Genomic DNA, 24,837 nt, shown 5'->3' on the forward strand with positions numbered 1-24,837 from the left:
GGATAATTTTTCCAAAAGTCACCTAAGTATCAAGATTTAATCTAGGTCTATATCCTTCACCCTGTGCTGTAGTGCTTCAGTGTCCAAGGCTCAGTTATCTTCCCAGCACACATGTCCTACTCTACTCTCTATCTCAGAAAAAAGCATGGTGGTCCAAACAGCTGCTAGAGACAGAACCGTAAGTGTTACCTTAATTTCACCCTCTCCCTTTCATCCACTCTCCCCCACCCACTAAGTCCTGCAACCCCATGATATCTCATGAAACTTTTGGTTTCTCTCTATTCCTACTGCCCCTACTTGGGTTCAGCTCACCAACATCTCCAGTTTGATTACTGCAACCCCCTTGGGTGTCTCTCCAACATAGTGGACCCCGCTATGTTCCCAACATCTTTGTACCCAATCCTCCCCAAGTCCCCTTCTACACCATAGTTGTTTGGAAGATGTATGGCCAAGTGACTAGAGCTGGCAAATTAGATTCTCCCAAGAGCCATTCACAAAGTTTGGGGTAACCATGCAGGTCTATGTAAACAGTGAAGCAACAATTGCTTGGCTGAAGAGAAAGTGGTCTCAAAAGAGACAGAAGACAGTCTGGATTCTGAAAGCTTTCCTCTTCATGGCTTCAGTGCCTTATAAGGCTAATAAACCTTAGGCTAGTCAAGCTAACCCAAAATAGTTCTAATCAGTTTCCTTTTGACCTAAAAGTAAACTGGCTAGAAGGTGGAGACAAACCAAATGTACCCAAAATAAAGAGTGGATAAACAAAATATGGCATTTACTACATACAATGGACTATTATTCAGCATTAAAAGGAATGAAACTCTGATACATGCTACAACATAGAAGAACCTTGAAGACATTATGATAAGTGAAATAAGCCAGACAGAAAAGGACAAATACTGTATGATTCTACTTGTATGAGGTACCTAGAGTAGTCAAATTCATAGACTGTATAATGGGCAGAGAGTTTTAGTATGGGATGATGACAAAGTTTGGGAGATGATGACAGCAATGGTTGTACAATAATGTGAATGCACCTAATGCCACTGAGCCATCCAATTAAAAATGGTTAAGATGGCAATTTTTATGTACATTTTACCACAATCAATCAATCAAAAAAAAAAGTTAAAGCTTGTTTAAAAAGGTCATGTTACTTGTACCAAAAGCACCTTGATCAGGATATTCCTAGACATTCATCATCATGAAACCAGAATACTCAAATACTCAAATACTAATACTAAAATGTCAAATTGATCACTCCCTTTCCAGCGCTCTCCTCCAGCATCACTATTAAGCTCAACTCCTTGGCATGGCATATAAGGAAGACATTCCAAATTCTGGTCTCTACTTAGCTTCATCCTTAATTCTCGCCACTCCCCAGTTCCCTACTATACCTTCACCAAGACCTTGTTATCCTCAACAACTAACAGAATCCCCACATTGGCTCTCTAAAAGAGTACTTGTGGTAATGTCTTAAATATAAATATGTATTTTTAATGTATGGCTAACCCAATAAAAGAATAAAGAAAATCTATAGAAGCCAGAAAAGAATCTATAAATCCACAAGGGTATATGCAAATACTAGAGTTAACATTTTCCCTGTGGCCACTTTTGATTTCTAATGACTAAAAGCCAGAGTTTTAATTATCCATGTCCCACAGGGAACAAGGACAAAGTCTGTGGCTAAACATCTTTGGAAGAAGGAAACAAAGATCTTCTCTGGAGTAAAATACCCTCAAACTAAACCTCAAAAAAATCAACAAAAAAGTTCCAAGAAACATGAATTCATAATCAAAAAATACTGTACAAATAAAGAAATAAGCCACAGTAAGCAAGAGTCAACAGAATCAAAAAACTCTACAGAATCAGACCCATCAAGACTGTGGGTATCAAAACTAGACCATAAACAGACTTACTTTATATTCTGTAATATATGGAGAAATAAAGGGAGACCTAAGACTATGACAAAAGAGTATCAGTAAAAACTACTAAGATTTGTAAAAAGAACCAAACAGAACTTCTAGAAACAAATAAAAACTAGTATTGAAATTAAAGCAAATGACTCACAACTGCGTAAAGAATTAGTAAGCTGGAAAATTAGAAAAAATTATCCAGAATTCAGCACAAAGAATCAAAACCACTGAATTCTAAAACAGAGATCAAGAGCACATGAGGTCCTTCCTACTTCTAATCAGAGTTCCAGAAGGAGTTAGAGAATAGGAGAGAAGCAATATTCAAAGAGATAATGGTTGAAAATGTCCAAGTGCTGATAAAGACAAGATCATCAGATTCACAAAGCACAACATATTCAGCAGAAAACTAAATAAAAGAACTCATCAGGATACATTATACAGTAAAACTGCAGAATACCAAAAACAAACTGAAGATCAAGCAGATAGAGACGTGAAAGAACAAAATCACAATTTAAAAGAAAAGCAAATATTATAAGAGTAAAATAATATCAGAGTAGCCTTGAGAGAAATTAATTGTCCATTTAGAATTCTATGTAGATAGATAATAAACCTATCTTTTGAAAACAAGAATGAAATAACCATATTCAGAAAAACACAAACTGATGGAATGTACTGCCAACAATTCTCACTGAAAGAACTTCCGAAGAAGGTACCTCAAAAAAAAAAAAGGGGAGGAAACAACAACAGAAAAAAAGTTGAGATGTAAAAATAAATAGCAAGTGAAGAAAATGATACATGTATGAATAATTCCAAGCAAATATTAACTGCATAAGATAATAATAATGCCTAATTTGTGGAGTTAAAAGGAATCAAGATAGAACTAAAACTCTAGACAACAGCATACAATTGGAAAAAGGTCAGTGGAGTTGTAGGTTCTTGTCTTGACACAGAGTAAAGTAACTTTAGACTTTAATGTGTTTGTTAAAGCGTGACCACAAAATATTTTATTAAAGAATATGTAACATTCAAACTAATACAGAGGAATAAAGTGGAATTACGGGGAAAAAATAAAAAGTCAATTCAAAAGAAGGCAAGAGAGGAGAAAAAAATAAACAACAACAAAAAAAAGCAGAACACACAGGAAGCACAAAATGACTGTTAAAATGAATCCAAAAATATCAGGAGCCACAATCGATGTAAATGGACGAAAGACAGAAAAACTAAACCTCTAGCTATATGCACCATTTACACAAGAGAAACACCTAAAACATAAGGACCCAGAAAAGTTGAAAGTTATCAGGCCAACGCAGACACAAATACCACAAGGGTCACACAGTATAAATATCAAATAAGGTGTACTGGCGATAACATAATAAGCACAGAAGTGGCAAAGCACTCATGATCCACCACACACTAGTGTTCCCAGAAAAAAAGAATCCAGCTTCCACATAACCATTCCAGACTTCACATTATACTGCAAAGCTATTGTAATCAAAACGGTGTGGTACTAGCACAAAAACAGACATAAAGATCAATGGAAGAGAATAGAGAGCCCAGAAATAAACCCACACACCTACAGGCAATTAATCTTCAACAAAGGAGGCAAGAATATACAATGAAGAAAAGAAATTCTCTCCAACAAGTGGTGTTGGGAAAGCTGAACAGCTACAAGTAAGTCAATGAAATCAGAACACTCCCTCACACCACATACAAAAATAAACTCAAAATGGTTTAAAGACCTTAATATAAGACATGGCACCATAAAACTCCTAGAAGAGAACATAGGCAAAACATTCTCTCATATAAAATGTAGCAGTACTTTTGTAGATCAGTCTCCCAAGGCAAAAGAAATAAAAGCAAAAATAAACAAATGGGAACCTAATCAAACTTAAAAGCTTTGGCATAGCAAAGGAAACCATAAACAAAACAAAAGCATAACCTATGGAATGGGAGAAGATATTTGCAAATGATGTGACTGACAAGGGGTTAATATCCAAACTACACAAACAGCTCATATAACTCAACACTGAAAAAACAAACATCCCAATCAATAAATTGGCAGAAGACCTAAATAGACATTTTTCTAAAGAAGACATACAGATGGCAAACAGGCACGTGAAAAGATGCTCAACATAGCTAATTATTAGGGAAATGAAATTCAAAACCACAATGAGGTATCATCTCACACCTGTCAGAATGGCCATCATCAAAAAGTCTACAAATAATAAATGCTGTGGAGGGTGTGGAGAAAAGGGAACCCTCCTACACTGTTGGTGGGAATGTAAATTGGTGCAGCCACTATGAAAAACAGTACAGAGTTTCCTTAAAATACTAAATTAGACTACCATATGATCCAGCAATCCCACTCCTGAGCATATATCCAGAAAAGATGAAAACTCTAATTAGAAAAGATACATGCACCCCAATGTTCATAGCAGCACTATTTACAATAGCGAAGACATAGAAACAACCCAAATGCCCATCAACAGATGACTGGCTTAAAAAGAGGTGGTATGGGGTTTCCCTGGTGGCACAGTGGTTAAGAATCCGCCTGCCAATGCAGGGGACACGGGTTTGAGCCCTGGTCCTGGAAGATCCCACATGCCGCGGAGCAGCTAAGCCCGTGCTCCACAACTACTGAGTCTGGGCTCTAGAGCTCGCGAGCCACAATTACTGAGCCCACATGCTACAACTACTGAAACCTGCACGCCTAGAGCCCGTGCTCCGCAACAAGAGAAGTCACCGCAATGAGAAGCCGGTGCACTGCAACGAAGAGTAGCCCCTGCTCGCCGCAACTAAGGAGAAGCCCGCGAGCAGCAACGAAGACCCAACACAGCCAAAAAATAAGTAAATTTTTAAAAAAAGAAAAAAGAGGTAGTATATGTATACACACACACACACACACAGAGTGGACGATCACTCAGCCATAAAAAAGAATGAAATACTGCTATTTCCAGCAACATGGATGGACCTAAAGAATATTATACTAAGTAAGTCAGACAGAGAGAGACAAATACTATATGATATCACTTATATGTGGAATCTAAAAAATAAAAAAATTAATCTATATACAAAACAGAAACAGACTCAGACATAGAAAACAAATTTATGGTTATCAAAGGGGAGAGGGAAGCAGGGAGGGATAAATTAGAAGTACGGGATTAACAGATAGGAACTACTACACATAAAATAGATAAGCCACAGAGATTTACTGTATAGCACAAGGAACGATATTCAGTATCTTATAATAACCTACAATGGAAAAGATTCTGAAAGGAACATAAAACTCAGTCACTTTGTACACCTGTAACTAACACAATATTGTAAATTAATTATACTTCAATTAAAACAAATAATAAGAATCCAGCCTCCACACATTTGGGCAATTCTGTCATAATGGAAGCTTACTGCTTAAGAAGCGCCTTGGTGGGAAGGAGCTGCTGGAGCCCACAGGCTGGTATCAGTCTGCTCCTCCTTTGAGCTGAGACCTGCCAGGTCAGCTCTCTGATAAGCCACCAAAGAGATGAGGAAATGAACATCCAAGCTCATGAGTCTTGCCTCCCTTAGGTGAAGTACTGGAAGGAAAAAGAGACAGCAAACAAATTCTAACAAAAAGAAAGCCGATGTGTCTACAGTAGTAGCAACAAAATTAACCTTAAGGCAAAAAGCATGATTTGAGATAGTCACTACTTCATCGCACCATTTTATTTCATAATCTTCATCTTGTATGTAGTGAAAACCAAATCTTCAAAAAAATATAGCACAAGTCATCAGAAGTTCAAGGAGAAACTGCCAATGCTACCATTTGCAATTATCTCTATAATTGAGACATTAATCAGACAAAAGGTAAGAAAATAGAAATAGCTGAATACTGCAATTAACAAGTTTGATCCAATAACTGGAAAACACAATTTTTTTCCGAAGAATACATGAAACATTTGCAAAAACTTGATGTCTTAAAGCAAGTCTCATACTTTCAGAGTTAGTATCAGACAGACCATACCATTTGATGATAATGTAATTACACTAGAAATTAACAGCAAAACAACTTTAATAAATACAACCTATATATTTGGAAACAAAAACAACCCTTGAATCAAAGAAGAAATATGCTGTAAACTAGAAAATATTTAAAACTTAATGATGATGCACACCTACTTATGAAAAACTTGTGGGATATGCTTAAAGCAGAAGGTACAGGTTACTATACCAAACCCAGAACGTTTTACAGGTGAGTTCTACCTAACAGTCAATGAACAGGTATCTCCAAGTTTACACAAAATCTAGAGAATAGAGAAAGCACTCCACAACTGATTTCATGAGACTACTCTAATGCTAATAATACCAAAATCTGACAAAGATTATATACAAGCAAGAAAAACTACAGGCCAGTCTCACTCATGAACATGAATGCAAAAATCCTAAACAAAACAATAGCAAATCAAATCCAGGAATACGGAATAAAAGATATCATAACCAAGCTGTGTTTCTTCCAGGAATGTGTTATTCACCACTGAAAAATATATTCCTTTCAATCATCTCAAGGCAAAAAAAATGCATTTGATCAAACTCCATAAACACTCAGTTAAAACTTTTATCAAACTAGGAATAGAAGGGAAAGTTCTTAACCTAATAAGTAGAACTCCAAGGTGTGAAGGACTTCCGGGAGGGCTCTTTAAAGGGAGCTGAGTCCCATGAAGGTAGACCCTTTTGTCTGCCCACTTCTTTGCTGCTTGGAATGGGGACTACATGGCTGATGTTCTACCACCTACCCTGGTCTATGAGGTAATGTGGATCAACTGGAATTCTCCTACACTCCTGACAGGAGGATAAATCGGTACCACACCATTTACGAACGGCTACACGCGTGATAAAACTATACAGAAAAGCTTAGGGTGCTTAACACAAAGTTCAAGAGAGTGTTTCTTTCTGGCTGGTAGAGAGGAGGACTTAACTGAGGATGCCCACCCCTAATGGTGAAGTTCCATTTCTTACTCTAAATGAGAGGCCCACATGGGCTCATTTCATTTCTCTGGAAACCATACATATCAGCTATATATACTCTTCTCTGTGCATTAGATATCACGTAATAAATTTCACGTGACTGAAAAAATATCCAAGAAGCTATTTTAAATTATCTTCTTGCTCATCTCCCTGTTTAGAAAAAAGATGCTCTTGTAGGCAAAAGTGGTTTTTTAACTGTCATAAAACAGTGCTATTAGCATCTGGTGCTTTAAGGGCTGCTCTTTAAAAAACAGTTGCTATTAAAGATATTCATGTGTACTCTACCCTATATAATGCAATCAACTTGGTTTCCAAACCCTGAAGTGCAGAAGATGTTAAGGCTCTGCACGGAATATAAAAGAGGCTCTGCTTACTTGCACCGACAACCACTTTTTTATGCACCAACTGACATGCACCCTGCATCTGCTAACGAAATCCTTCAGATGTTTCAGTGACAGCAACATTAAAAGGCAAATATATTTACATAGATTCTAAGTGCTAAATAAACACGGAGAGTTGCAAACTATCATTTAATTACGGCACATCAGATTTCCATCTTAAATTGCCGCGTGACGTCTCAAACAGGAAGTTCTTAGCTTAAGGCAACTGCGGGACTGAACTGGAGACTCTAGATAGGTACCTGAATTGGCTTTAGGCAAATTGATGGACTCGGTTTCCAAAAACTAATAATATCTCCCCCCCCCCCCGATTTTTCTTTTTCCAATTTCCGGAGCACCGTTGGCAGGTTTTTTAAATGAGCACTCATTCGGGAATATCGCTGGCAAGGCAGGTATCAAATCCCGGAAGATAAAGCCCCCCAAATCAACAGCCACATGAGCCAGCAACAGATTCAAGAATCCCCTCAAATCTCCTTCAAACGCGTTATCCTCCACGCCTCCTCATCTCCCCTCCAGAGTCCTGAGGTGTGGAAAGCAATAGGGAAAAAGATTCCTGGGGAGTTAAGAAGAAAGAGTCCGTAAATCATATGCACAAAACTCAGTCAGCTGGGACCTTGCCATTGAGTTATCTAACCTCCTCATTCTGCGGTTAGGTAAATCACGTCTCAGGAAGAAACGCACCTGCTCAGAATCTAACAGCCATTTAAATTCGTCTCCTCTCCTAGCCCAGTGGTCCTTCCCTCACCCACTCCCAAATGCTTCAATTCGTTGCTAACAGTGAGGTGAGAAAACCCGCACCTCCACAGTGTGGCCAGAATGTCGGGGCTAGAAAGGGTCATAGAGGTAATGGGGTCAGGCCCTCTCCTTTCACAGGTGGGGAAACTGACGAAGGAAAGTAACGCAGCTGGGGCGGTAAATCAGCGACCCTCTGCCACCGAGCAGCAGGAGCTTCACCAAGGCGACGAAAATCACTGGCGAGCCCACTTCTCGTTTCCAGAAGGGCGGGGGTCAAAAAGAGACCCGCTCCCTAGGTTTCATTCAGCAAGAACCCCGCGCTTCCCAAGCAGAAGTGGGAAGAGGGGAGGCGGGGAAATGCTAACAGCTGGTGGCGCAGCACCGAGAGTGCCACGGGGGAACAGGTACCCACTCCCCCCTCTCTCTTCCGCAACAGTAAGGCTGCGGCGACTCCCGCGAGAAGAGGTACCTGAAGCTCGCGCCGCAGTCCCCCGCCGCACCAGCACAGGAGCCCGCCACCCTGCTTCCGGTGTTAAGTCGCGGCGGGGAAGACCGATACTTCAGAAGGGAGCCTCAGCCCCGCCCCATCCAAGCCCCGCCTCCACGTACGCTTCACGGAAGACTCAGGTAACTTCCGGGACGCCGCGAGTCACTAAGCAGCCTATCCCCACTTCCGGACGGGTCCTTGCCTTTTTCTTCGCTTTCGGGGGACTGCGCGATTGCTATCGAAATTTCCGTGCGTTTGATTGGTGGAGCGAGAGTGCTGGCCTCCGCCGATTGGTTTCGGAGGAATCCGCCCCCGTAGACGTCCGTGGAGCGCACAGTCTCAGTTGTCCGCTAGTTTCCTGCCGGCTGCTGGCATTGCGTTGCAATCATGGTGGACGTGATGGAGTCGCCGAAGGCGCGCATCAACGCCAGCATGCTAGCTCAGTTCATAGACCAGCCCGTTTGCTTCGTAGGGAGGCTGGAGAAGGTGCGCACACTCACCACCCTGGGCTTCTTGGGGGGGGGGGGGGGGCCCGTGACAGTCAGGGTGGCGGCCTCAGGGTGTGTAACGGAGGGTGAAGGAGGAGGGACAGCCTTATAGCATCACTGCGCTCCCCATTGCTTTATTTCTCGCAAGGGAACTTTTTGCACACTTTTTAACCATTGCAGCCCAATTTTGGCGCTTCTTTTAGGACGCGGAATCGCGACGTTTTCGAACGCGCTCCTTTCTAAATTCTAGCGTCCCACCCTCGTTTGTGTTTACTTAAAGGGAATTATAGACATAACTCCATCTACTTCCTGGTTTTTTAGTTACCCAGATTTGACAACTAGTCCAGTTTCCTTGTTTCCTTCTTTTATGCAGTTTCCTCTTTTCTCAGACTCGTTTTCTCGTTGAAGTCTCTCTTCTATAAAACATTCTTTGACTGTACTTCACGGATCCAATACCAGTCTGTTATGTTACCCCATTATTAGAGTGCAGCCCTTCATCCTGCTGGTGAGAAGCAGGCGCAAAGTGTCGGGACCAGGGAACCTAGAAAACTTTTGTATAAAGGCTTATTGGTTTATTTAAGTCACATATCTTCTTGAAATCAGTGTATTCGGACTTCACAGATAGGGAAATTGGTTAGGAGTAGTGTATGGTTCAAGGCCTCAGTAAGTAGCAAAGCTGTCATACAAACCAGATCTGACTGCACTCTGCCGCTTACAGGACTAGAACCTAGGTTTTCTGACAACCAGTTCTCTCTTTACTTCCTCATGCCTGATTTTTAAAAACATATCCTCTGTGGGATACGTACCATTTAAATCATGGGTGGCAGTAGATCTCACTTTTAGATAATATGGACTCTTTAATTGTTCTTAGCATAGGGTTGCCAGATTTAGCAAATAAAAATACAGGACACATTTGTATGGAAAATGTTTGTTGTTTATCTGAAATTCAGATTTAACTGAGCATCGTTTGATCAGGTATGTATGGTAACACACGATAATGTGAACCAGTTAAACTGTTCAAAAACAATTGCTTTGTGTGCATCGATTAAGTAAGTTTGGGTCAATCTGCTCATCTTTTGTCAAACTTTTAATATTTTTATTTTTCAGATTCATCCCACTGGGAAAATGTTTATTCTTTCAGATGGAGAAGGAAAAAATGGAACTATTGAGTTGATGGAGCCTGTATGTTTAAGGATTAATCCTATGTATATTATCATTAATTCTTCATCTTGTTTTGGTTTGTTGCTCATGTTTCTGATTCTTGGAGTGGATGTATAAAGGACCAGCTTATCAAACTTCCCTCTCTAAAATCAAATATTTGTCCTCTTCTTACATTATATTTCCCTTTACATTTCTAACCAATGATTTTTTTGGCTCTGTTATTTTTTTAATACACCCCTTAAATGCTGGGTGACAATTCTCATTCCTTATGATAATTACATAAGAAAAATCTTCTGTTTAAATCACTTTTTCCTCCCTCAAGAGTTTTACATTTTTAAAATTCGGTTTTCTACTTTTGTTTACATTTATTTTCAGTTGTCACTTATTTGTTTTTACATTTTATTTTTATTGTACTTAAAAATATTTTCTTGGTCTTTTATGAAGACAGATCTGTATGCTGTTTGGTTATTGGATGCAGAACACACTGTACAAATGTAGTTAATAGAAAGTTCCTTTCAATGGGTCCTTTTAAACAAATTACTCCTTGTGGAAATGCTGGACATTCTCAGTATCTTTAAGTGATTTTGTCTTCAACTTAAACATTTAACTGTATCTTTGGACCCGAAGCCACTGCTAAAGGTAACAGGACTAGTGACATGCTAACAGTAATAAGTACTCAAACGTTTTTTAACAAGTTATAATTCCATTTTTGCATTGATAAATTTTAAAATGATTTTGCTACATGAAATGAAAGATAAGATTAGTAAACTGTAGAACAATTTTCCAAGTTAATTATCAACTGAAAATGTGATAACACCAAGTTGACATTTTGTTCTTTGTGTTAGCTTGATGAAGAAATCTCTGGAATCGTGGAAGTAGTTGGAAGAGTAACGGCCAAGGCAACCATTATGTGTGCATCTTATGTGCAGTTTAAAGAAGATAACCATCCTTTTGGTAAATAAAACATTCTGTAATTCATGGAATTAGGTGGAAAACAATTTTATTTTTAACTTGCTATATCTTGGTCTTGAGTTTCAGTCCTGCTACGTTTTCAATTTCTATAGAATTTTCTGATCCAAAAGGAAAATGGTAGGACATTTTGGCCTGCTTCTAAACAGTGCTTGTGTATGTAGGAAACTCAACAAAGATTAGTTAATTAATATTTGTGGAAAGAAAAGTTTTTTAAATGGGGTAAACAAAAATAATGTTAATAGTTTTGTTTGATTTTAATATATAGATTAAAGGCATCAAATAATGCATAGCACCTAAAACACAACCAGGCAAGAACTGTGCCTGTACAATGGATGTCAAAATGGGTGGTCTCCTATACTCCATGTCTTTTATTTTTTGGAGCCATAGTTAAATAAATATGATGATCTATATCTCAGTTTTAGGAAATGGATTGTGAAAACAAGTTGACCTCTAAAAGGGAGAGAAAAGAGAAATAGGTATAACTCTTTAGATAGTAATTGATGTTACAGCTTTCCACTGTAGATTAAATGTTTGCTGAACTGTTTCTTTCAGATCTTGGACTTTACAACGAAGCTGTGAAAATTACCCATGAGTTCCCTCAGTTTTTTCCTTTGGGGGTTTTGCAGTATGCTTGAACTTGATGAATTTTTTATGATTGCCAATGAGCTACATTGAAGATTATTAAAGGAGGCCCCTGATATTTAAAGGAGAGATTCCTGTGATTTTTAATACTGCTATTTGTTCTCTTTTTAATTTCATTTACCTAACGTTATTAGATAGTCCAGTATGGCATTTTCAACAGAACTGGTTTATTGACAGTTCTCACCTAAGTCCTCATAAAGAATCATTTCTTTGGCATATGGTCAGATTGGATGCAAGAAAAAAGCAGCTGGCTGAGTTTAGTTTTCTGTTTCATTAATAAAAGTTTAAATGATACATATCGTTGGTCATATCATTCTTATTCTTTTAGTCATCTATTCAGGCACAAACTTGGAATTTCATAGCTGTAAGGTCAGGACTCAGACTTACCAAATGAAACCCTGGGCCAATTGTGTTAAGAATTTACTTGCTACCTCATGAATTACACCATGTTAATTACTTCCTTGACACTCTGTGAAAAAATGATTTTATTAAAACAGCAAATAGAATCCAACATCTTATGTAATTTGTGAGTACCTACATTAGTCAGGGCTCTCTGGAGAATCAGAACCAATAGGATATATATGGATAGATATATATATATATATATATATATATATATAATTGTTATGCAGATTGGCTTACATGGTTATAGAGGCTGAGAAGTCCCACGATCTGCCATCTGCAAGCTGGAGAACCATGAAAGCTGGTGGTATAATACAGTGCGAGTACGAAGGCCTGAGAATAAGGGAAGATGATGGTGTAACTCGCAGTCTGAAGACCTGAGAACTGGGAGGACACTGGTGTAAGTCCCAGAGTCTGAAGGCCCGAGAACCTGGAGCTCCAGTGTCTGCAGGCAGGAGAAGATGGACATTCCAGCTCAAGGAGAGAGCAAATTTGCCCTTCCTCTGCCATTTTGTTCTATTTGGACTCTCAACCAATTGAATGATGCCCACGTATTTTGGCAAGGGCCATCTTTACTCAGCCTACTGATTTAGAGGCTAATCTGTTCCAGAAACACGCTCACAGATACACCCAGAATAATGTTTTACCAGCTATCTGGGTATCCCTTAGCTCAGTCATACTGACACATAAAAGTAACCATCATAGCATCTCTTTCTCAGGATTTTAAAACTGAGCATTCACTAGGCCAAAAAAGGGATACCTGATCATTAAAGCAGTTGGTGGAATCATTTATTTTTTTTTTTAATTCTTTTCAACTGTCATTATCCTTAATATGAAATTCCTACTGACTTGTACTTCATACCACCAAGTACCATTGGGAGTGAGCAGGCACGGGTGTCGCAAGGGTAGGACAGTAATACAGAGTAACTGGTGTCCTAGGTGGCCACAAGTTTTATGGCCTGACCCATTTTCTTCAGTGAGGAAATAAACTAATTCTAAATCCATTTAAGTTGTAAATTATACCAGAAATATTTATTTTAAATTAGTACCATCTTCAATTTCAACTTTCATCGCAAAATATTCTACAAATTACTTAAGCAACAGAGCTACTCATGGTAAAGCATTTTATTACAGGAAGTAAAGACAATCGTAATTGAAATTTAGGTGTAGGAGGGACATCAGCTAATCTCAATAACACAGCGTTATCTCCAGTGCTAGAGAAGGGGTCAGTCCTCAATTGTGTTAACCTCGGAAAACTCAGTGCTATTAAATGTTAAAGGTGTCCTGTTTGAAACCTTCCCTTGAACTACTATGTTCAGTAAAGTGGACTAAATGACTAGGGTACCTTGCTTTCTGACAAGTGAATCCTTTACAGTAATGATTTATGGTGCCATTTCTCTAGCCCCAGCCTCACCTCTGAGCTGTTCAACATCTGCACTTGCATGTCCCACCAGCGCTTTAGCTTGAATGAGTGTAGTTTGAATAGATGCAGCCCCCCTGCCTTGTGTTCCCTGAATTTTTAGTAATAATTTTTTAAAGATATTTCACATATATAATTCACCTATTTCAAGTGTACAATTCGGTGGCTTTTAGTACACAGAGTTGTACACCCATCACCACAATCAATGTTAGAACATTTTCATCACCCCAAAAAGAACTCCTGTACCATTTACCTGTCATGGCCCAGTCCCTACACCACCACTACCCGCTCCCTCGCCCTAAGAAGCAACTAATCTACTTTCTGTCTATAGAGTTACCTGTTCTGGATATTTCATATAAATGGAATCACATATGGCCATTTGTGACTGACTGATTTAGCATAATGTTTTCAAGGTTCATCTGTGTTATAGCATATATCAGTGCTTCATCCCTTTTTATGGCCAAAAGTATTCCGCTGTACGGATATACCACATTTTATTTATCCATTCATCAGTTGCTTTACATTTGGGTGGTTTCCACCATTTAGGTATAATGAACTATGAACATTCATGTGTAAGTTTTTGTGTGTACATATTTTTTCTTTCTCTTGGGTATATACCTAGGAGAGGAACTGCTGTATCAAATGGTAAATATGTTTAACTTCTGAGGAACTACCAGACGGTATTCCAGAGTGGCTATACCATTTTACATTCCCAGCAGCAGTGTTTGAGGATTCTAATGTCTCCACATCCTCAACACTTATTATCTGACTTTTTTATTATAGCTATACTAATGGGTGTGAAGTGATTTTGATTTGTTTCTTTTAAAGTTACCATAAGCCACTCTGTTGGCCAGAAAAGCTTGAATTGGCCACAAGTTTCACTTTTTCACCTTTTCACTGCCACTGCCACTACAAGTTCAGACAATTGTCATCTCTCCCTTGAGCTATTCCAACAGCCCTAAATATATTACTGGACTTACTGCTTCCAGCCTCTTCCGATCACCCGGCCAATAGAGTTGCGTTAAACATCGATTGTACTACAATCGATACTACAAAGTTTAAAAACCAGAGAAGTGTGAATAGGGGGAAAACTTCCTGGAAAGCTTACAGTGGAGAAACCTGGCCAATATGACCTTAATGAAGTGAACAAGGCTAACACCACCAGTGATGACATGTGGATAAATCGTGTTCCCTCTGATGTAATGGGATAAGAAAGGCGCTTCACCTTTGTGCTATTTTTTCATACATGCATACCAATCTAAGCATGAGAAAATATCAGACATACCCAAATTGAAGGGCATCCTACAAACTGATCAGTACCCCTCAAAACTGTCAAGGTAATGAGGAAAGACAGAATCTCACAGAGCACAGAAGACTAAGGAGACATGACAACTAAATGTGATGTGGGATCATGGACTGGCTCCTGGGACACAAACAGGACATTAATGGAAAACAGGTAAAATCTGTATAAAGTCTGGAGCTAAACTAACGTACCAACGTTGGTTTCTTAGTTTGGACAAATGTACCAGGATAATGTAAGGTAACATAAAAGGAGACAAACTGGGTGAGGGGAGGAACTCTATCTTTGCAACTTCCCTATAAATCTAAAATTACTCCAAAATAAAAAAAAGCATTGAAAACAAAATTAACACCCACCAGAGGCTCCCCAGTGACTAGGTCAAGTCCACATTTCTAATTAGCAGTTCAGACCCTCCGCAATCTGACCATGTCTCACCTCAGTCCCAAATCCTACTCTCCCCTGGAAGCAACCCTCTAGCGCTGATCTACTGTTGCCACAACACACTAGACCCTTTAAGATCCGGATGCTGTTGAACTTGCTCTCTGCTCTGACTGGAATGTCTGTCTCTATGCCCAAAGGAAAACACATTCTCTAAGCTTTCCCTAACTTGGGCAAGCAGAGTTAGTTGCTTTATGTTATATTTCTCTCATCACACTTAACTTGCTCATAGCTTTTTTGGGGATTAAAAAATATATATAGATTATATATTTTTATAACACTACAAAAATCAGAAAGTAAATTTCCTACTGTCTCCCCAAAGACACTGCTATGGATTGGTGGATTGCTTTCCAGAACTTTCTCTACATAAACTGTCTATAGGACCTCAATATACTGCCCTGCAACATGCATTTTTCGTTTAATAAGTCTTGGCAATTAACATACTGAGCTATCTCATGCTTTTTTTTTTTTTTTTTTTTTGCGGTACACGGGCCTCTCACTGTTGTGGCCTCTCCCGTTGTGGAGCACAGGCTCTGGACGTGCAGGCTCAGCGACCATGGCTCACGGGCCTAGCCGCTCCGCGGCATGTGGGATCTTCCCAGACCGGGGCACAAACCCGCATCCCCTGCATCGGCAGGCGGACTCTCAACCACTGCGCCACCAGGGAAGCCCTATCTCATGCTTCTTAATGGTTGAAAAATATCCACTGTGCCAAGTGTTTCCTAATTTATTTAACCAGTCTTCTAATTAGTCTTCCCCACTAAGAAGAGGCCCTTATAGATGAAGAAACTGTAGCTTAAAAACCTGTCTTATTTGTATTTCCCAAGGCCTAACATAGTGTATGAATAAATTAGTTCATCCATCCTGGTCTGAGAAGCCACAAAGCTGAGAGAAGAGGTTATGAAGGCCTGAACCATAATTTGGTGAAGCGACAAAGAATAGGAGGCCAGGAGTTGAGAATATATTATAATGGATTCCATAGGGTAATGGATTCCATAGGACTCAGTGATGATGCTAGGACTTACACAGGGTAAGAACCAAGGATGAGATCAACAGGTGAGAAAGCAATAATTTCACTTCAATACAAATTTAAGTAGTTAATAGGCCCTTGAGTAAAGATGTCCAGAAGATATTGGAAATGTAGGACCAGACAGAGATTTGAGAGACAACCTGCCTAATATTTAGAGTAGACTTTAAGAGATCTACCAATTAGAAATCTCTAATGATTTGAAACCCATTTTTCCTAAATTTGGGGCAAAATGCATTCGGCAACAAAACCTGATAAGAATTGTAGTGAGGCTACTTATAGTCTTTATTCTACTTCCAGTAAATACTCATATGCTTCACTGAAGAAATATTACCATGTTTGAGTAGAGGGTGCTGCCCCTCTGGGAAGGGTGTTTCATAACATATGGTAAATATACCCTCTGACTTTTCTAACATCAAAGAATTCTGAATTCTGAAGTACATACGGCTCCAAGAGTTTCAAGTTAGGGATTGTGTTCCTAAATCAGGGAACAGCATCCAGAGGAAGAAAACCACAGAACCTGGGGGGGAACTGTGCACTTATGGAACAGCAGTGGGAGAGTGGCTGAGTCAGGAGAAGGACCCCAGTGGTGCCCAACACCTAGTAAGCACTCAATAAATATTCATTCACTGAAAGAATATCATGAAAGGCAAGGAAAGAGAGTTTCAAAGACCAGTCAATGATGCTGAAAGCTCAAAGAACAGAAGATGACAACTGAGGATAAAACATTGGCATTACTAACTTATATATCACACATTTCTAAAAAGGACTAGGCTACAAAAATAAAAAGGGAAAACATATCGAAAAAGGAGATAACAACTACAAAAACACTCAAGAGGAAATAAACTTAGGCTTTAAATTTAACTCCAGGTGTGCCTGGGAAGCTAGGAAAAGGAAGGAATAATATAGGCCATAGAATTTTAATAACCTTAAATTTATCACGACAATCAAACTTTTCCCTAATATTAAATTCTAAAAGGAATATCACACAGAATCTAATGTGAGGGATGAGGAGCTACAAAGTGGTTGCCTTCAGTCATAATTTTACAGATGTTTTTCAAATGATTGTTTTTATTTTCATCTGATAAAGACAAAATTAAAACCAACTCTGAAAACATCTCTTCATGGGGTATCACTTTGAGTGATAAACTAGTATTACTAAATTTATAGCATTTTGAGGTTGTCTTTTAAGGTATTAACTTAATATGCATTAAGACACTCAACAAATATTTTGTGTCAAGTCCTGGGCTAATTGCTAGAAATACATATAACAAAGTCCCTAACCTCTGAAATTTCAATCTATGGCAGTTTAGCATAATTGCCAAAGATGTCTCAACTCAGAACTATTTAATTTTAACTGGTCTAAGGTTTCAAAGAAATCCATCATGATTAAGAACAACCAAATTCTGTTCTATTTAGTGAAATTCCAATTTGGTTTCCTCCCTTACTTAATTCATATGGAGTTCGATTCTGATCAGTTGCTGAAAGAAAACTAATAATCCTAGTACCACAGGTTATCATTCCTAAAAAGATGATGCTAAATCTAGAGTATTAATAAAGCATAGGTTTCAAGTTACTTTCTAATTGTGATATTGGTTTGAGGTAAGCCTCTTACGTTCTTTATGACCTCAGTTGACCTAGAGCATAGGGTTTTGTTTCTTAACACCTTTATTGGAGTATAATTGCTTTACATTGCTGTGTTAGTTGCTGCTGTATAACAAAGTGAATCAGCTATACGTATACATATATCCCCATATCCCCTCCCTCTTGCGTCTCCCTCCCACCCTTCCCTATCCCACCCCTCTAGGTGGTCACAAAGCACCAGCTGATCTCCCTGTGCTATGTGGCTACTTCCCACTAGCTATCTGTTTTACATTTGGTAGTGTATATATGTAAATGCCACTCTCTCACATCGTCTCAGCTTACCCTTCCCCCTCCCTGTGTCCTCAAGTCCACTCTGTACGTCTGGGTCTTTATTCCTTTCCTGTCCCTAGGTTCTTCAGAACCTTTTTTTTTTTTTTTTGGTAGATTCCATATATATGTGTTAGCATATGATATTTGTTTCTCTCTTTCTGACTTACTTCACTCTATATGAAACTCTAGGTCCAACCACCTCACTACAAATAACTCAATTTCTTTCCTTTTTATGGCTGAGTAATATTCCATTGTATATATGTACCACATCTTCTTTATCCATTCATCTGTCGATGGACACTTAGGTTGCTTCCATGTCCTGGCTATTGTAAATAGTGCTGCAATGAACATTGTGGTACATGACTCTTTGTGAATTATGGTTTTCTCAGGGTACAGGGCATAGGGTTTTAAGATGGCTAATTAAGACCAGAGGTGTAGGCTATGGACAATTTATAGGGTAATACACTCATCTTGGGGGCAAGGATTAAATTTGTCATTAGCATGCCACTGTTTCTTCTTTACATATTACAAAATGTCAGAGGCAGGACACTATGTTCTTTAGAATTTCGTTGTCTTTAAGATTTGGACTGAACTATAGTGCTTTCACATATGAAAAACTTTTTTTCAACCTGATTATTTCTGTAGGTGGGGAAGTAAAGAACAACAACCTCTGTGGACTCTACATAATGCAGTATTTAAGATGCAAAATTGAGAAAACTTAGAGCCAATTCTCCAAAAAACACTGAGCACTGTAAGTTGGAAGAAAGGAAAATATATAAGCTGTGTAACAGTTTTGGGCAATGCCATAGATGACACTGTGACTTAATTAGCCCCCTTTTTCAAAAAAAGACTATTAAGTTTTCACAGAAGTTTGAAATATTACCCAGGAAAATCAGGCAACTATTTTGGCTCGTAAGAAGAATCTCTCATCATAAAATGTTATATTGAAGTAATAAAGTTTATTTAGTAATAATAGGTTTACAAAATGGTTTCACTGAAAGATCTTGATATCTTGTCACCCTGAATCTTGAGAGAGAATCAGCAAGGAGAAATTCTTCTATTTTATAATAGCTAATTAAAAAGCTAGATAACTTAATATTATTTTTACCTTAGATATTCATTTTCAAAATGAATATTATTTAGGTCTTAACATTTATTTTCATTAATTCAACTTCACTTAATATACAATGTATATTTGTACAATATACAAAGCCAAACTGCATTAAAAAAATTTAGCATAACTCTATAGAAAATCAGAAACAGTATCACATTTCACTTAAACATTTTAATATTTTTCTTTAGCTTTTGAGGAGCTTTAAGTGTTATGAAAACATTAGACCTGATGAGAAAATACATTTATTTACAGAGATTCATCTTTTCTTTTAAGTAATCAGGGTCCTAGTGAGTCAATTATTTTTTTCATATTGCTCAGAAATGTTATGCCTTAATTGGTCATGTATTTGACCTTTCATGAGAGGCGAACAGTGGACCAAGAGCTGCCTCATTTTGGAATCTCCTCAGAAATGACTAAATGTCTTCCAGATGAACATATTATGGATCAAGGGAGGAGCTAGAAATTAGAATCCACTGCCTCCAAAGCAGGGGAATTTGTAGACTTCTTTTACTTTTAGAACTCAGTGACCTAGAGGAATTAACCCACTGGGCAATTTCCTTCACTCTCAGCAGTGTGATTAAGTCATGAAAACAACTCAGTATGAGATATGATATGTATATATTTCTACCCCACTTGTTTCAAAAAAAAAAAAGAATTTAAGACAGCTGCAAAGCCTTCTATCCCTTCCCTGTTTTCTCATCATAAATTCATACAATGTGACTTTCCCAAATGTAAACTTGAGCTACCAGTGGAAATAGAATGGGACACTCAATTGATTTACTATCATTTGTCACCAGAATATTAATCTGCTAAAACTAGCATTAATATCCTGCTTTAACCCTTCTTAAGGAAAACTTTAAAATGTCATTTCAAGAAGAATAAAATATGTTCTATGTTGCTTTTCTTCCTTATTTTATAACTTAAACCTATTTGAGGTACAAAATTAAGAACATATTTTAGGCAATTCAGGGAAAATACATTACCAGTACATATGAACTCAAAAACTATACCTAGAGAGACCTTCAAGAAGGCAGAGGAGTAAGATGGGGATATCACCTTTCTCCCCACAGATACATCAGAAATACATCTATATGTGGAACAATTCATAAAGAACACCTACTGAACGCTGCTAGAAGACCTCAGACTTCCCCAAAGGCAAGAAACTCTCCACGTACCTGGGTAGGGCAAAAGAAAAAAGGAAAAACAGAGACAAAAGAATACAGACGGGACCTGCACCTCTGGGAGGGAGCTGCGAAGAAGGAAAAGTTTCCACACACTAGGAAGCACCTTCACTGGTGGAGACAGGGGGGTGGGCAGGGAGGAAGCTTCGGAGCCACGGAGGAGAGCACAGCAACAGGGGTGCAGAGGGCAAAGCGGAGAGATTCCCGTACTGAAGATCGCTGCCGACCAGCACTCACCAGCCCGAGAGGCTTGTATGCTCATCCACCGGGGCGGGCAGGGGCTGGGAGCTGGGGCTTGGGCTTCGGAGGTCAGATCCCAGGTAGAGGACTGGGGTTGGCTGCGTGAACACAGCCTGAAGGGGGCTAGTGTGCCACAGCTAGCCAGGAGGGAGTCCAGGAAAAGGTCTGGAACTGCCTAAGAGGCAAGAGACCATTGGTTGCGAGCACGCAAGGAGAGGGGATTAAGAGCACCGTGTAAATGAGCTCCAGAGACGGGCGCAAGCCACGGCTATCAGCGCTGACCCCAGAGATGGGCATGAGACACTAAGGCTGCTGCTGCAGCCACCAAGAAGCCTGTGTGCAAGCACAGGTCACTAACCACACGTCCCCTCCCAGGAGCCTGTGCAGCCCGCCACTGCCAGGGTCCCGGGATCCAGGAACAACTTCCCCGGGAGAACACACGGCATGCCTCAGGCTGGTGCAACATCATGCTGGCCTCTGCGGCCGCAGGCTCGCCCCACACTCCGTACCCCTCCCTCCCCCGGCTTGAGTGAGACACAGCCCCCGAATCAGCTGCTCCTTTAACCCCATCCTGTCTGAGCGAACAACAGACGCCCTCAGGCAACCTACACCCAGAGGCGGGGCCAAAACCAAAGCTGAACCCCAGGAGCTGTGCGAACAAAGAAGAGAAAGGGAAATCTCTCCCAGAAGCCTCAGGAGCAGTGGATTAAATCTCCACAATCAACTTGATGTACCCTGCATCTGTGGAATACCTGAATAAACAACGAATCATCCCCAAATTGAGGCAGTGGACTTTGGGAGCAGCTGTAGACCTGGGGTTTGCTTTCTGCATCTAATTTGTTTCTGGTTTTAAGTTTATCTTAATTTAGTATTTAGAGTTTATTATCATTGGTAGATTTGTTTACTGATTTGGTTGCTCTCTTCCTCCTTTTTTTTTATACATATTTTTTTCCCTTTTTCTCTTTTTGTGACTGGGTATGTGTGTGCTTCTTTGTGTGATTTTGTCTGTATAGCTTTGCTTTTACCATTTGTCCTAGGGATCTGTCTGTCCGTTTTTTTGTTTGCATGTTTGTTTGTTTTTTAGTATAGTTTTTCGCACTTGTTACCATTGGAGGATTTGTTTTTTGGTTTGGTTGCTCTCTTCTTTCTTTCTTTTTTATTACATTTTATTTTTTTATTTTTAATAATTCCTTTTTTAAAAATTTTAATAACTTTATTTTATTTTATTCATTCTTTCCTTCTTTCTTTTTTTCTCCCTTTTCTTCTGAGCCGTGTGGACGACAGGGTCTTGGTGCTCCGGCCAGGTGTCAGGCCTGTGCCTCTGAGATGGGAGAGCCGAGTTCAGGACATTGGTCCACCAGAGACCTCCCAGCTCCACGTAATATCAAACAATGAAAGCTCTCCCAGAGATCTCTATCTCAACGCTAAGACCCACTCCACTCAAGGACCAGCAAGCTACAGTGCTGGACACCCTATGCAAATAATTAGCAAGACAGGAACACAACCCCACCCATTAGCAGAGAGGCTGCCTAAAATCAAAATAAGGTCACAGACACCCCAAAACAAATCACCGGACACGGTCTGGCGCACCAGAAAGACAAGATCCAGCCTCATCCACCAGAACACAGGCACCAGTCCCCTCCACCAGGAAGCCTACACAACCCACTGAACCAACCTTACCCACTGGGGGCAGACACCAAAAACAATGGGAACTACGAACCTGCACCCTGCAAAAAGGAGATCCTAAACACAGTAAGTTAAGCAAAATGAGAAGACAGAGAAACATACAGCAGATGAAGGAGGAAGGTAAAAACCCACCAGACCAAACAAATGAGGAGGAAATAGGCAGTCTACCTGAAAAAGAATTCAGAGTAATGATAGTAAAGATGATGCAAAATCTTGGAAATAGAATGGAGAAAATACAAGAAACGTTTAACAAGGACCTAGAAGAACTAAAGAGCAAACAAACAATGATGAACAACACAATAAATGTAATTCAAAATTCTCCAGAAGGAATCAATAGCAAAATAAATGAGGCAGAAGAACGGATAAGTGACCTGGAAGATAAAATAGTGGAAATAACTACTGCAGAGCAGAATAAAGACAAGAGAATGAAAACAGTTGATGACAGTCACAGGGACCTCTGGGACAACATAAACACACCAACATTCGAATTATAGGGATCCCAGAAGAAGATGAGAAAAAGAAAGGGACTGAGAAAATATTTGAAGAGATTATAGTTGAAAACTTCCCTAATATGGGAAAGGAAATAGTCAATCAAGTCCAGGAAGTACAGAGAGTCCCATACAGGATAAATCCAAGGAGAAACATGCCAAGACACATATTAAACAAACTATCAAAAATTAAATACAAAGAAAACATATTAAAAACAGCAAGGGAAAAACAACAAATAACACACAAGGGAATCCCCATAAGGTTAACAGCTGATCTTTCAGCAGAAACTCTGCAAGCCAGAAGGGAGTGGCAGGACATATTTAAAGGGATGAAAGGGAAAAACCTACAACCAAGATTACTCTACCCAGCAAGGATCTCATTCAGATTCGACACGGAAATTAAAACCTTTACAGACAAGCAAAAGCTAACAGTATTCAGCACCACTAAACCAGCTTTACAACAAATGTTAAAGGAACTTCTCTAGGCAGGAAACACAAGTGAAGGAAAAGACCTACAATAAAAAACCCAAAACGATTAAGAAAATGGTAATAGGAACATACATATCGATAACAACCTTAAATGTAAATGGATTGAATGCTCAACCAAAAGACATAGACTAGATGAATAGATACAAAAACAAGACCTGTATATATGCTGTCTACAGGAGACCCACTTCAGTCCTAGGGACACATACAGAATGAAAGTGAGGGGATGGAAAAAGATAATCCATGCACATGGAAATCCAAAGAAAGCTGGAGTAGCAATTCTCATATCAGACAAAATAGACTTTAAAATAAAGACTATTACAAGAGACAAGAAGGACACTACATAATGATCAAGGGATCGATCCAAGTAGAAGATATAACAATTGTAAAAATTTAGGCACCCAACATAGGAACACCTCAATACATAAGGCAAATACTAACAGCCATAAAGGGGAAATCGACAGTAGCATAATCATAGTAGGGGATTTCAATACCCCTTTTTTCACCAATGAACAGATCATCCAAAATGAAAATAAATAAGGAAACACAAGCTTTAAATGATACATTAAACAAGATGGACTTAATTGATATTTATAGGACATTCCATCCAAAAACAACAGAATACACTTTCTTCTCAAGTGCTCATGGAACGTTCTCCAGGATACATCATATCTTGAGCCATAAATCAAGCCTTGGTAAATTTAAGAAAATTGAAATCGTATCAAGTATCTTTTCCGACCACAATGCCATGAGACTAGATATCAATTACAGGAAAAAAATCTGTAATAACTACAAACACATGGAGGCTAAACAATACACTACTTAATAACGAAGTGATCACTGAAGAAATCAAAGAGGAAATAAAAGAATACCTAGAGACAAATTACAATGAAAACACAATGATTCAAAACCTATGTGATGCAGCAAAAGCAGTTCTAAGAGGGAAGTTTATAGCAATACAATCCTACCTCAAGAAACAAGAAACATCTCAAATAAACAACCTAACCTTACACCTAAAACAATCAGAGAAAGAAGAATAAAAAAACCAAAAAATTAGCAGAAGAAAAGAAATCATAAAGATCAGATCAGAAATGAATGAAAAAGAAATGAAGGAAACAATAGCAAAGATCAATAAAACTAAAAGCTGGTACTTTTAGTACCAGCTAAATTGATAAACCTACAGCCAGATGCATGAAGAAAAAAGGAGAAGATTCAAATCAATAGAATTAGAAATGAAAAAGGACAAGTAACAACTGACCCTGCAGAAATACAAAGGATCATGAGAGATTACTACAAGCAACTACATGCCAATAAAATGGACAACCTGGAAGAAATGGACAAATT

General features: G+C 38.9%; 2 protein-coding genes across 2 annotated transcripts in view; one reads left to right on the top strand and one right to left on the bottom strand.

The window, feature by feature from the left end:
* Positions 1 to 8,586, bottom strand: part of UMAD1 (UBAP1-MVB12-associated (UMA) domain containing 1) — a 255,292-nt gene extending 246,706 nt beyond the window's left edge. Inside the window, exon 1 of the mRNA XM_082846471.1 lies at positions 8,517 to 8,586. The gene's annotated coding sequence lies outside the window, so the exon portion shown is untranslated. The remainder of the gene's footprint in view (positions 1 to 8,516) is intronic.
* A 278-nt stretch (positions 8,587 to 8,864) lies between these two features.
* RPA3 (replication protein A3) lies at positions 8,865 to 12,247 on the top strand. Its single transcript, XM_082846138.1, has 4 exons — positions 8,865 to 9,020; positions 10,130 to 10,204; positions 11,029 to 11,137; positions 11,708 to 12,247. Exons 1-4 carry the CDS (start codon positions 8,922 to 8,924, stop codon positions 11,788 to 11,790), a joined length of 366 nt encoding a protein of 121 aa, XP_082702264.1. The 5' UTR covers positions 8,865 to 8,921; the 3' UTR covers positions 11,791 to 12,247.
* Positions 12,248 to 24,837: the final 12,590 nt, after the last annotated feature.

Source organism: Leucopleurus acutus (genome assembly GCF_964270905.1).
Source record: "Leucopleurus acutus genome assembly, chromosome: 9".
NCBI lineage: Eukaryota > Metazoa > Chordata > Mammalia > Artiodactyla > Delphinidae > Leucopleurus > Leucopleurus acutus.

Excerpts from the sequence above, each read along its gene's own strand:
- RPA3 (XM_082846138.1), top strand. The coding sequence starts at position 8,922 with ATGGTGGACGTGATGGAGTCGCCGAAGGCGCGCATCAACGCCAGCATG. Across the intron at positions 9,021-10,129 it reads TCGTAGGGAGGCTGGAGAAG|ATTCATCCCACTGGGAAAAT; the intron begins GTGCGCACACTC and ends TTTATTTTTCAG. Across the intron at positions 10,205-11,028 it reads CTATTGAGTTGATGGAGCCT|CTTGATGAAGAAATCTCTGG; the intron begins GTATGTTTAAGG and ends TCTTTGTGTTAG.